The sequence below is a fragment of the Mesoplodon densirostris genome, chromosome 4 (assembly GCF_025265405.1).
Source record: "Mesoplodon densirostris isolate mMesDen1 chromosome 4, mMesDen1 primary haplotype, whole genome shotgun sequence".
NCBI classification, from domain to species: Eukaryota; Metazoa; Chordata; class Mammalia; order Artiodactyla; family Ziphiidae; genus Mesoplodon; species Mesoplodon densirostris.
In genome coordinates this window covers 6,555,046-6,567,749 of record NC_082664.1, presented here as the reverse complement: position 1 = coordinate 6,567,749, position 12,704 = coordinate 6,555,046, and the positions used below count along the sequence as shown (strand labels likewise).

Here is a 12,704-nt window from a genome sequence, read left to right as displayed (position 1 = left end):
AGAGGTGTTTGCTGAACGAATGCCTCAGACAGGGGTGGGGGTGGGAGACGGGGAGGGAAGGAGTCGTGGCGTAAGACAAAATCTACCCTTTTGCTCTCAAGTCAGGAAACGACTCAGATGAACGTTCCAGGGAGGCATGTTTTGCCTCCATACAAGGACTGGTCCTCTAAGTAGTCCTCACGCTGGGAGGGGCTGCCTTGTCAGATCGGGCCCTGAGCAGGGACTGTGCTCTAGCAGAGGCCAGAGGACGGCCCTGGAAAGGGTGTGGCCGACCCGCTGAGTCTGCAGGGCTGGCACCTGTATGCTGAGCCCCGCAGAGACGTCTCTTCTTCACTCCCACACAGCCTGGCTGGCGGGCACCCATGTCTCCTTTCTACAGATAACGGAACTCAGACTCCAACTTAACCTGACCAGATTTACCTAGCGGGTGACGAGCTCAGACTCGGAGGAACTATTCTTTCTTGAACAGGACACCAACTCCTCCGAAAACTGGCAAGCTGGGTGCAGAATGGATGGCTAGGCAGAGTCGGAAGAAGCTGCTATTAATAAGACTATTTAAAAATTATTATATCGCATGGGCAACTTTTTAGATAATCTGCCCAGCAGAAGCACGCTGCTAAAATGAGTTTCCATAACGGTAAAAGATGTGATCCACCTGATCTAACCCACCAGGGCTAGAATGAAGCACTAAATACACAAATCAGAGCGCCTCTGTAAATGCAGGAAGCACACAGCCCGATGAATACCAACAGCAAAGCCCCACCTACGCTCGGGCTCTCAATTCCAAGGAAGTCAGGAGGAGTGGACTGCGGTTGTGTCTAACCCACAGCACCTTATGGAATAAGGGCAACAGAACACAGGTGCCTTTGTTCCCTGTCTGTGAACGCTCACTAACCTACCGATTCTGTTAAAGCGATCGTCCTCACCATCTCACTCCATGCAGGTCTACACATTCCCTCAAGTTCACTGGAGGGTGAGCTCAATCCATTCTTCCGCTTGGTACTAAAATGCAGAGGGGGTGGACAGTCCCAGCCGTGCCTCCACATCCAGCTGCCGAGAGGTCCCGGCCCAACCCGAGTAAAAAGGATGAATTAATAATATAATCCCTGATGTTATGGAGGTTCCTCTACTGCCTCTAACTCCTTTTCATGCTTCTACTGTAAATGCTTTTCTCCCTGAGAGAAGGTGAGAAGGATATGCAGAGTGGCCATGGGATGTCTGCAGCCTAAGCCAGAATTTCTTAGGTCGTAAGCAATTATGAAAGCAGCACAGCTCTGCAGGGAAGGAACAGAATTTGCGTGTCAACGTCACCCAGCGTGAGTGGTTGCCAACGTGTCTGCTTACTCAGGAGAGTGTTCTCGTAAGGGCGCTTGTCAGAGGTCTCAAAAAATAGAAGCAGGCTCTTGTCTTATCACACACACTCAAAACAAAACAAAACAAAAATAAAACTAAAATTCCTATCCCAGAGAACAGGGAATGTAGTCACCAGATACAGACCTTAGGGGGCTGGAAAAAAAAAAGCAGGTTTCAAGAAAAAACAATTTTGAAGCTTTTGTTTTTAAACTTGTATTTTCGAAAAAGTTCTACTGATCAGACTTGTGGGAAAGACCCAGGACTGGTAAAGCGGGGGCTAGAAGGGGAGAGAAGGAATTGTAAAGAGGATGAGCCTGTGGAGACGAGGGAAGCGGGAAAAACAGCCTCTAGGGTCGGGAGGATCTGGGCTTCAATCCTAACTCGCCACTCAGCCCATTTCCTCACCTGTGAAACGGGGTGATGCCCCCAAAGACTTGGGCCCTAGGACTGGAAGTTTCTGCTGAATCTAGTTTGGTTAATTCTGTCTCGGATTCTCATGGGAAGGCAGTAGTTCCTGGAATAAAAGGCAAGAAAGCTCTCACAGTGCTGGACACATAGCCAGCATTGCCATGAATGATTACCCTTGTAATGGCTTTGCTGGACTTCCGTTCCCAACTCTGATCGGCAAAGTTGGAAGCTTTTCTCAAGGGGCCCAGGTGACAAGCCGAGTAAGGGGAGGAAGGCTGTCGTTCACAGGAGGACAGCCAGACAGAAGGGCCAGCGGGCCAGCCAAGGGCAGGAGACAGGAGCGCCCTAGCAACCACAGCAGCCCGGAGATCTGGGAATCTTACCTGGAAAACTCCTACAGGAGGACACAGAGCGTGGGCTGCCCAGCCTCCTCACTTGTCCAGACACCACAAAACGGTGACCTTTCTTAATAACTGCCAAGAGGGAATATGCGCCACCGACTGGACGCAGGTATGGCTTCCCCCATTTAGAACCAGGAATACAGAGAAAAAGCATTTCGTTTCCTGAGTCCCTCAAAGGCTGCTGAAACAAAAACTGGAAAAAACAAAGAACACTAGATTCCCAGCAGATGAAGTCTATATCTATTTGAATTGCTATAATATTATACAAAACAAGCAAACAGTTAAAACCACAAATTAGATGTTTTTAAATGTCATATCTGCAGCCTGTATTTATAAAAATGGTGAAAATTAGATACACGTTTAGAATGAATAATCTACAAAGTCAGAAAGCTTAAATAAGGACATGATAAGGACAACACTCACACACATTGAACACAAATTAGTAAAACGCACAAGGTCAGCTCTCGGGAAGAAGCAAGGACACGGGTCAGTGCATCTCAGCAAGACAGCCAGAGGCTCTACAAGGATCACAAAGTCGCTGGAAACTCTCCAGAGAACACGCAAGCCTGCGGTGATTTTCCTAAGTTCCAGTATTTCCAATTTTTTATAACATTAAAAGTCAAGTTGGTAAGGATAAAAAAAAGAAAGAAAGAGAGAGAGAGAGAGACAGGACCACCAGCTTCATCCCAGCGTGGGGGAAAGCCAGCAGCCTACGGCTTCCTCTGCGTGTGACCCTCTCCCACCTCTGCATAGAGTGAGACTGAGGCTGGACGGGGGTCCCTCCAGGAGCTGGAAGGAACCCCAGCAGGTGCCCTGTGCAGGCCCAGGGGATGGCACAGCTTTCTGCAAAATAAGAGCCCAAGAGAGATTTTTTTTTTTTTTTTTTGGTGGTACGCGGGCCTCTCACTGTTGCGGAGCATAGGCTCCGGACATGCAGGCTGAGCGGCCATGGCTCATGGGCCCAGCTGCTCCACGGCATGTGGGATCTTCCCGGACCAGGGTACGAACCCGTGTCCCCTGCATTGGCAGGCGGACTCTCAACCACTGCACCACCAGGGAAGTCCCCCAAGAGAGATTTTGAACAAGACTGCTCTGCCTTTAAAACTAGACCACTTCTGGGGCTTCCCTGGTGGCACAGTGGTTAGGAATCTGCCTATCAATTCAGGGGACACAGGTTCGAACCCTGGTCCGGGAAGATCCCAAGTGCCGTGGAACAACTAAGCCCGTGTGCCACAACTCCTGAGCCTGCACTCTAGAGCCCACGAGCCACAACTTCTGAGCCTGTGCACCACAACTACTGGAGCCCGCGTGCCTAGAGCCCGTGCTCCGCAACAAGAGAAGCCCCTGCAATGAGAAGGCCACGCACAACGAAGAGTAACCCCCGCTCGCCGCAACTAGAGAAAGCCCACGTGCAGCAACGAAGACCCGACGCAGCCAAAATTAAAATAAATAAAAATAAATAAATTTATTTTTTAAAAAACCACTAGACCACTTCTTTGCCCCAAAAGTAAGACCAGAGAGAGCCGTAGAGAAAGACTGTGACCTGCCGAGCCCTGTCTGGGAGGGCTCGGGTCCGGCCGGCCTGCTCTGACCTGGGCCTGGGAACCCCACATCTCCCACTGCACCTCTGCAAAGGGAGGATGGACACTGCCTCCCTCACAGGGTGACTGTCAGGACTAAAGCCCTGAGGAGAGAGCCCTGGGAGGGTCACACCGAAGGGGCAGCTCTGTCCCCACGAAGCATCTTCTGTTAGTGACCACGGGTCCATACAACAAGCTCAGGAGCCACTCCCACCTCCCGGTCCGGCCAGTGCTCCAGGGCACCCAGCACAGAACACGACTCACAGGATGGGAAGAGGCCCCTCGGACTTCGGGCACAGCTTGGAATCAGAGGGCTTCATTCTCTCCCCATCACATCCTGCATCTCCAGCCAGTGTCCTCACCACAGAACCCATGTTTACCTCGATACCCCCAGCCACTGAAGAGCCTTCTCTCATGCCCACCCTCGCCTCTGACTCACCTCCTCGGTGTCCCATACCCCCAACCCTGCGTCAGGAGTCGTGACATTGTCAGGAATTTAGCTGAGAACAAGAGCGTCACATACGGAACACACGTGCCTCCGGAAGGGAACTTACGTGGGAACGAGGGCAGGAGCAGGGTATCCAGGAGGTGGTGCCCACAGCCAGGCTTTCAACTTTGTACTACGTTTACAACTTTTTCCTAAGTCGAAAAAATTATTTCAAAATACAAAGTTCAAAAACACCTCTCTGTATCCCCAGGGACATCAGTCCCGGTCCCCAGGTGCGGTGCCTCATGCTTGAGATCCTCAATAAACAGTAGCTGAGTGAACAATCAGGAGGATACAGAGGGCTAAAAACAAAAAGAAAGGGTGGTGAATCCAAGGTCAGGAGGAGAAGGTGGGTTGGTTTATCTGGAAGGAAGACCCTGACACAGGTTTCTAGGCGGAGGGGAAGGGCTAACGGAGGGAGAAGCCAGCTACGGAGAGCCCCCCAAGCTCCCCACGGCCTCAGGGATGATGTGGAGTAAACCTGCACATAAACCGGGGGTGCCCGCCACCACCTCAGCCGCCAGCGGAAGTCAAGTTCCATGAACGCATGTGCACATCCTCCCTTGCGGGGCTCTTGGGTACGCGCACCCACACGTGTCTAGGACAGCATTTGATGCCCACGTACATTGCCTGCATGTGTCAAGACGCTGGATCTTTAAAGTATGCTGAGGCCCAGGGGCTTTACTCAAATCTGATGTTCATTCCTGTAGGCCTCATGCATGATCAGATTTTCTCTATGAGCTTCAGGAAAACAGAGGTAAATCTATCTCCAACAAAAATTCACATCTGTGCTCTTCTCCTGTGGCTCCGTCAGGGACAAGGAGAACAGCGAGAAATGGGACAGCAACTGACGTTCAGCCACAACTGCCACGGGATGCCGAGAACCAGAAGTGGCACCTTCCTTGGCCTCTGGGCAGGCCCTGTTCGCAGCACGCTGTGATTCTGGCTGTGCGGGTCTCCTGCCACCACGGGCCTGGCCAGGTGGGAGAAGCTGCCTGTCCGGGAGGACGGCCAACTTAACACAGCCTCCCCCCGTCCTGCAGCATCAGGCAGGAAAGGCGGAAGCCTTGAAGTAAAATTCACAGCACTTAACACACACAGGCGTTTCTCCATCAGCCCTTCCCCTGTACCTCTCAGATTCGATCAGCGCAGAAAGAGGAGATCCAAGTAAGGTGGGGTAAATCACTTAAACGAAGAGATAAATGGGAAAATAGTAATTTTATAGATATGCCTCTACGCTGTTCAACTGTGTACACTTGAATTTACTTAAAAGAGCATCACATTCAAGTTCAACAGCACAGGAAAATGTGCTCATCCCAAGAGGGCTCTTAACCTTGGGACAGCTGGTGCTCCACATCGCAGTGCCCAGCCCACTACATGGGATTATCAACTAGACAAACAGCTCACTCACAGGATCTGCTCATTTCTTTCTCATTGACACGGGTGAGAAATATTTGGACTATCATTCATCTACGTTAAGTCAAGGTATGACTTTCTTCATTTTCTCACAATCACACCACTTCAAAGTTGGGTTTAAGCCAAATCCTACTTTTTTTCCCGCTGATTTCTATCACAAAACTAGTCATATATTTCCATGCAAAAGTCCCAACTTGGAGCTGAACTTTGGAACGTCCTGGTCTGACAGGGGTACTTCTATAGGTTAAAGCTCTGCAGCCGTTTTCAAGGCCAAGTTCTGCCTCTACTATTAACCCGCTCTTCTTCCCTCGCGTCCCCCTTCACAAACTGACAGGAAGAGATTCTACCACCACTCAGGTTCTCAATCCCCACGAGCCTTTTCCAGCATTTGGCTGAGCCACAATATCTAAATTCAGCTTCCTGAGTTTGGGTGCTGACATTTCTCAACCATGAAGCTGCAGTAGAATGTTTCACCAGCAGGTGTGAGATCTTAACTGCAGGTATGCACAAAAAACTCCGAGTTTGAGGCTTCTGGTTACATACTATCATCTGTTAGATAGCTAAAGGACACACTGTATACTACACATCTCAAGAAGAATACAATGCAGATACAATGTAAAAACCTTAAAGAACCGTGAAGCCCAAGCGCTACTTTACAGAAGAGGACGAGCGGAGGCCTGGAAAGACTTTTAAACCAACTCTGTGAAGCAAACTAGAGACAGAAAGTAACCTGAACTACCAAGCAGCCGCACTCAAAAGCCTTTGACAGAGAAAATATGCTGGGAGGAAATTATTTTCCTAGTTCTTAGGCAACAACAAGCAGAGAGAGAGAGAGAGAGAGAGAGAGAGAGAGAGAGAGAGAGAGAGAGAGAGAGAGGTTTCTCTAAACATTCAGAATTCAATGCAGAGAAATTTACCTAGAGGCATTTATAATTCCTAGAAGTTACTATTAGCGCCAGTTTTCTTTTAGAATAAACATCCTAAAGGCTGAAGCAAGATGACTATGAACAAGTCTCTGTGCTCCTCTCCCAGGGACTTGGGATCGCCGCCACACGGGGACCAGCCGTGCTTGCGTCACACTGCTGGTGCCCCCGGGAGACAGTGGCCAGGCCAGGGCTGGCAGACCTTCAGGCCAGCGGCCAGCTCAGGAGAAAAAGAATGAGTTTCAGCTCAGACCAGAGTTTGGTCTGCATCCCCAGAAAAAAAGACTTTAAATTGGAAGTCATAACAAAAAACTGCAAATCAGGTTCTGGAATTTGAGCCCCCAAATGGTATGCCAGGGTTTGTGATTATAGCACACATACACATGTCTCTGGGAAGAGGGCTCCCAAGACGCTGAAAAAAGGTTAACAGCTACAATGCAAAAAAAAAAAAGAAAAAAGAAAAAATCAAGCTGAGGGCAGGTCGCTGTACTGAAAATGTTAAACATGACCTGCTATAATCCTACTCACCCTCCCCTGAGGGATAACGCATTGCTGAAGTGATCTGTCTACTAAAAGGGAGAAAAAGCCCAACATCCAAGCCTGGAAAAGCATAAGAGTTTGGTACTGAAGTGAGAAAACATGATACATAAAGTAACAGCAGCACCGTGTTAACATTCATGTTTATTCTCAATTGTTTTTGAAGACTTCTATAAGCAGTGGGAACGTCCTGAAACTAGAAAAACAGCTAGACTCAAAATATTATTTTTAAAAAGATAACTCTTGCTTGAATCTGTTTTTCTTTCTCATGAATTCTTATGCAAAAACCTTCTCCTCCATAACCTAGACCTCCTGGTTGTCTCAGCAGTACGTCTCATTCTGGGCTGCCTTGAGGTCCTATTCCAACAGGCACAGAAATCAAATCATCGACTAAGAAATTTTCTGCCAAAGCTCATTCTGATGTATTTTCAATTTGCAATCATCTCTTCTGCTGCCTATTTTTACTAACGTTAAGTGACTGTCACATTTTCTTGTACTGAAAAAGAACCACCCTTAGACTGGCCACATTGTGGGGCTCACGGCATTTACTCCACATAAAGCCATGCTTCTCCCGCTGGAATGTGGGTTCCAGGGATGCACAGCGGCAGGCAGGGTCATGGGAGAAACTGGGCTGTTCTCCTGCAGTGCCAGTCTGACCTGATAGTAAGTCATTTCACACGATTGTTAAACCACAGCAAACAAACAACTGCACGAATTTTTAATATTTAAAAACATGAGATAAAAAACCAATGATAGTAACAACAAAAGCATGAGATATCAAAGCAATCTGAGTTTGTGAAGAGTCACTTGGGTCTAGGCCCTCGTCTTGCAGGAATACTCTTCATTATCCGTGGCCAATAGGAGTTTTTAGTAGGAAAGTTAAGAAATACTACCATAAGGTACTGCAGGGACAGGGGAGATGCAACTTAAAACAATAAACACAAAACAACCAAACGGCATGGCCTGAAGGATCAAAACACAAAACAGTAACAGAAATGGAGCATTTCTACGACAAGTACTGCTGTACTGAGGGCCTCAGGTAGATCAACTCATTTCGTCCACTCTGCAACCCTGGGAGACAGGTGCTGTATTATCTCATTTTGCAGAAAAGGAAACAGAAGCACAGAGACCTGGCAAAAATGATGCTGTGGGGGGCTTCCCTGGTGGCGCAGTGGTTGAGGATCTGCCTGCCAATGCAGGGGACCCAGGTACGAGCCCTGGTCTGGGAAGATCCCACATGCCGCAGAGCAACTGGGCCCGTGAGCCACAACTACGGAGCCTGCGCTCCGCAACAAGACAGGCAGCAACAGTGAGAGGCCCGCGCACCGGGATGAAGAGTGGCCCCCCTCGCCACAACTAGAGAAAGCCCTCGCACAGAAACGAAGACCCAACACAGTCAAAAATAATTAATTAATTTAAAAAAATAAGGTATGATTTTTTTTAAAAAAAATAATGATGCTGTGGGGATTTGAACCCTGGCAGGCCAGCTCCAGAGCCCACCCTCTCCACGACCATGCCGCCCTGGCTCGGGTGGCTTCAACCGTGACCTCCTTGGTGTTGCCTCATGCCACAGGCATTGCAGCCCGGCACTGTGCTGGGGGCTATGATGAACAGCCCAGCTTGGGCTGACAGCAGTTACACTGAGAAATGGGTCTTCTACCTACAGATCAGGAGACAAACACAGGGGGGCAGGGTAAAGCAACAAATGCCAAACTATATTTAATTTAATAATAAATACATTTATTAGGATTTCAACTCAGGTTTGTTTTGACTACAAAGCTCAGGCTCTTTCTGTGCAGCCTCTCTTGTCTCTTGGGCAGATTATCCCACTGCTGCTTCGACCCTTCCTGAAACCACCCTCAGTCGGGGCTGCCCCGTTTGGGGCACAAGGTCCTTCCCCTCCCATCGGTTAAAGGCCCCCTTCCCCACGGAACGCTCACCAGCTTATGTGGAGAAATGACGACAGTCCACCACATAAAGTTCATTTTCAAAACGCAATTTCAAGGATCTCGACTCAACGCCTTGGTCCAAGTCTGTGTTTGTAAAGAGTAATCTGCATTTTACACTTAGATTTTTTTCAATCTTTGTTCCCCTGTACTTATATCCTTAACAAGTCAAACATCTCCAAACCTAGTCTTCTATTTGTAAGTGTTTAAAAAGAAGTGATGTTTGTTAAATGACAGCAAGCGGAAAAGCACTTTAAAAGATATTCTCCTAGCTACTACAGCAGGCAGCTAAAGCCGGGGGGGTCTGGAACGGGCCCATGAAGACTTTCTGACATATGGGGACAGTGACCAGCCACCAGTGTCAGTCAGGCCCATTGATGGTGACTTTTGGAATCACACAGGTGTTTGAGGTGCTCTGTCCGCTCTATATAAATACAAAGCAGGGTTCCTCGGCCTCAGCACTATTGACATGTTGGGCTGGACAGTTCCTTGTTTGGGGGCTGCCCTGCACATCATGAGGAGTTCAGCAGCAACCCCAGCCTGGATGCCAGTGGCATCCCCCCTCCCCAAACCTAACAATCAAAACTGTCTCCAACTGTTACCAAATGCTCTCTCACGGGCAAATACCCTCTCAACCGCCCAGCTGAGATGCACTGATGTAACACAGGAGAAGCTATTACGTGCTCACAGACACACCTTGCTTTCTCTTCGGTTTGATGCTTTTGACAGTCAAGCAAAGTACAGTTTGACTGCATCTTTAAATCATTTTTAAAATTTATGAGTCTGCATAATTTTTTTTTCTTTTTACCTTTTGATCCCCTTCACCCATTTTTAAAATCACAACCATTATTTTCAAATACTCACGATTGGCTTAATTATGCAAAAAAGCCAACATTTGATTGTCTGATAATTCCATATTTGGATATACCTTGTTTCACATGTATTAATCAAAGTTTTCAATAGAAAGGAAGAATAGGGCTTCCCTGGTGGTGCAGTGGCTGAGAATCTGCCTGCCGATGCAGGGGACACAGGTTCGTGACCCGGTCCGGGAAGATCCCACATGCTGCGGACCAGCTAGGCCCGTAAGCTATGGCCACTGAGCCTGTGCGTCCAGAGCCTGTGCTCCGCAACGGGAGAGGCCACAGTAGTGAGAGGCCCGTGTACCGCAAAAAATAAATAAATAAATAAATAAAAGGAAGAATAAATAAATAAAGGAATACTAAAAAGGAATAATGGATAGATTCATTAATGCTTTAAGACTGTGGTTGTTTTTTTAAAAGGATATTTGGATTCATTATAAGTTATCCAAATTGTTCTTGTTAGTCATGTGAGAATTTTATTACTCTTAGAAAAACTTCTGAATTAAAGTTTATTTTTAAAATGTTCTCTAGTTCCTGAGATGTTCACAATAGTACTATTTACTACACAGACTGTGGTATAATTCAATCACCTAAACATCATCTAAAGGGGTTTATTTCAGAGGGTTATTAAGAGACCTGGCATGAGACGGTTCCATCAAAATGAACAGAGTATTTTAGTGGCTCACGGTCATTTAAAATCTCATTGAACCTTGAAGCAAAACTGCACTACTTTGTTAATACTGAAATAAACAGACCAATGAGTGTAATGAAAATCCGAAGACCACGCCAAGCCAGCTGTCAGGAGACTCGGCATTGTTCCAGAACCCTCGACTTGACCACAGAGGCAGTTCCTCTCAGGGTAGGCCACCAGCCTTCGCCATGTCACAGCCCCGATTTTAGAAACACATTTGTGAAAAGAGCTGGTTTCCAGTTTGTTGCCTAACAATAGGAAATGACAAAGGCTTAGACCTGCTAGGGTCAGCTTCGCTTTTACTAGTCATTGAAGAAACACAATTAAGAACTAGGAATAGGGCTTCCTTGGTGGCGCAGTGGTTGACAGTCCGCCTGCCGATGCAGGGGACACAGGTCCGTGCCCCGGTCCGGGAAGATCCCACATGCCGCGGAGCGACTGGGCCCGTGAGCCGTGGCCGCTGAGCCTGTGCGTCCGGAGCCTGTGCTCCGCTACGGGAGAGGCCACAACAGTGAAAGGCCCGCGTACCACAAAAAAAAAAAAAGAGAGAACTAGGAATAAAAGCACAACCCCTTCAGGTCACGAAGAGCCACGTCACGCTTTAGACTGCAGGATTGTAGGTGCAAACTAACCGAATAATCAGAGTTTTGGCCTGGCTCCATCAACATTTTTCAAATCAAGCACACTCAAAATAAATGCTATATACATATTATATGATAATTCTTAAAGGCTTCCTGAAGTTTAAAGTTTAGAAAAGCAGCAATTTCTACTTGAAGACAAGAGTCATAGTTTTCTATGTATCTTAAGTATTTCATACAGGGGAGGATATACTTTTGAGTGTAGCATTCTTGTGCAGTAAGCATGCTGTAAGGTTAAATGATGAACACAAAAACATTATTTCCTGTAGCAATGAAAACATAGCAGAGACAGACCAGCTAAGGAACAACCAAATCAAGCCTAATCCAGGTTATCGAATTACCCAAAGAAAAGGGAAAGGGAGCAGCTCACTTTCCCACTTGCCACCTATTAGGTACAGCAGCCCAGGAGCTGTACCAGGGCATATGAGAAAAGGGAGAGTCAGGAGGCAGAGACACTCGCCCTTTCTTAGCTCCCAAGGGAACCCTGACACTGGCCCTCAGCTGTTTGAATGCTGTTCAACTGGAAAGGAAAGAGAACGCTGGCTGAACTGCCAAAACACAGCAAGGAGCAATCAGGTATAATTCAAATGTTCGTGACCTTATAGAGATTTCCATGTGACACGTCTACGTAGAACTAATTAAAATTAATATAATACACAGTACACTTTGCAAAACGTAAAGAAATCAATTGTCAATATTTTACTACTAATATACGTATGAAGAACCCACAAATGGACTTTCATTTTCTTGGAAAATTTAGACATGGGGCATATCTTTTTGTACTAGATAGACTGTAGAGCTTCTAAAAGTCCATGGTTATCTTTCGTTTTCAGAAAATGTAATGACTTTCATAACTTAGGAGCAACCACTGCTTGTTTTAACACTGGGCACTGAGGAAGTCAGATGTATCCCAACCACATTTCTGTAAAAACAGAAACAATGCACTCGATGCCTTTTACCTTAAAAAGCAAAATGTTTAGGTGGAACATTTAAGCAATCAATTTCCCTCCTTCCCTACCCTGTGACACATGCTTTACACAGCTCCCAGCTGCTCACCTGGATGACCTTGTAGAAGTAGGCGTACTGCCGCGCTGTGTTCTTATACTGGCTGAAGACGTCGTGTATGGCCTGTGTGGACTGAAGGTAACGGACCTCTTCCTCTTCGAAGTAGAGAGGGGTGTCGTATTCGCTGGGGAGGGTCTGAATGTAGGGCTGCCAGAAAGAGTTAGGGTCGGCTCGCTCACACAGCAGGTGAAAGGCCAGTGTGATGTTTCCCATGGCTTGAAGAATTCGGTCTTGAGAATACAAGGGCCCTGAATTAACCCAGAAGGCGACAGCATCAGTTCCACACGCTGCTTTAAAAAGTGTTCATTCAAAATATATACTAAAGTTACAGGAATATCTTGGCAGTCATGTAACATTTAAGGTAAGGGGCCCTCTTCTTTTGACATTCTCCTACTATGT

The 12,704-nt window shown here is 47.2% G+C and overlaps 1 protein-coding gene across 2 annotated transcripts in view; it reads right to left on the bottom strand.

The window, feature by feature from the left end:
- The window catches only part of SETD3 (SET domain containing 3, actin N3(tau)-histidine methyltransferase), a 72,204-nt gene that overhangs the window by 39,389 nt on the left and 20,111 nt on the right, over positions 1 to 12,704 (bottom strand). For both annotated transcript variants that reach the window (XM_060097890.1, XM_060097891.1), the window contains exon 6: positions 12,297 to 12,553. In XM_060097890.1, the coding sequence (XP_059953873.1) occupies positions 12,297 to 12,553 (257 nt within the window). The remainder of the gene's footprint in view (positions 1 to 12,296; positions 12,554 to 12,704) is intronic.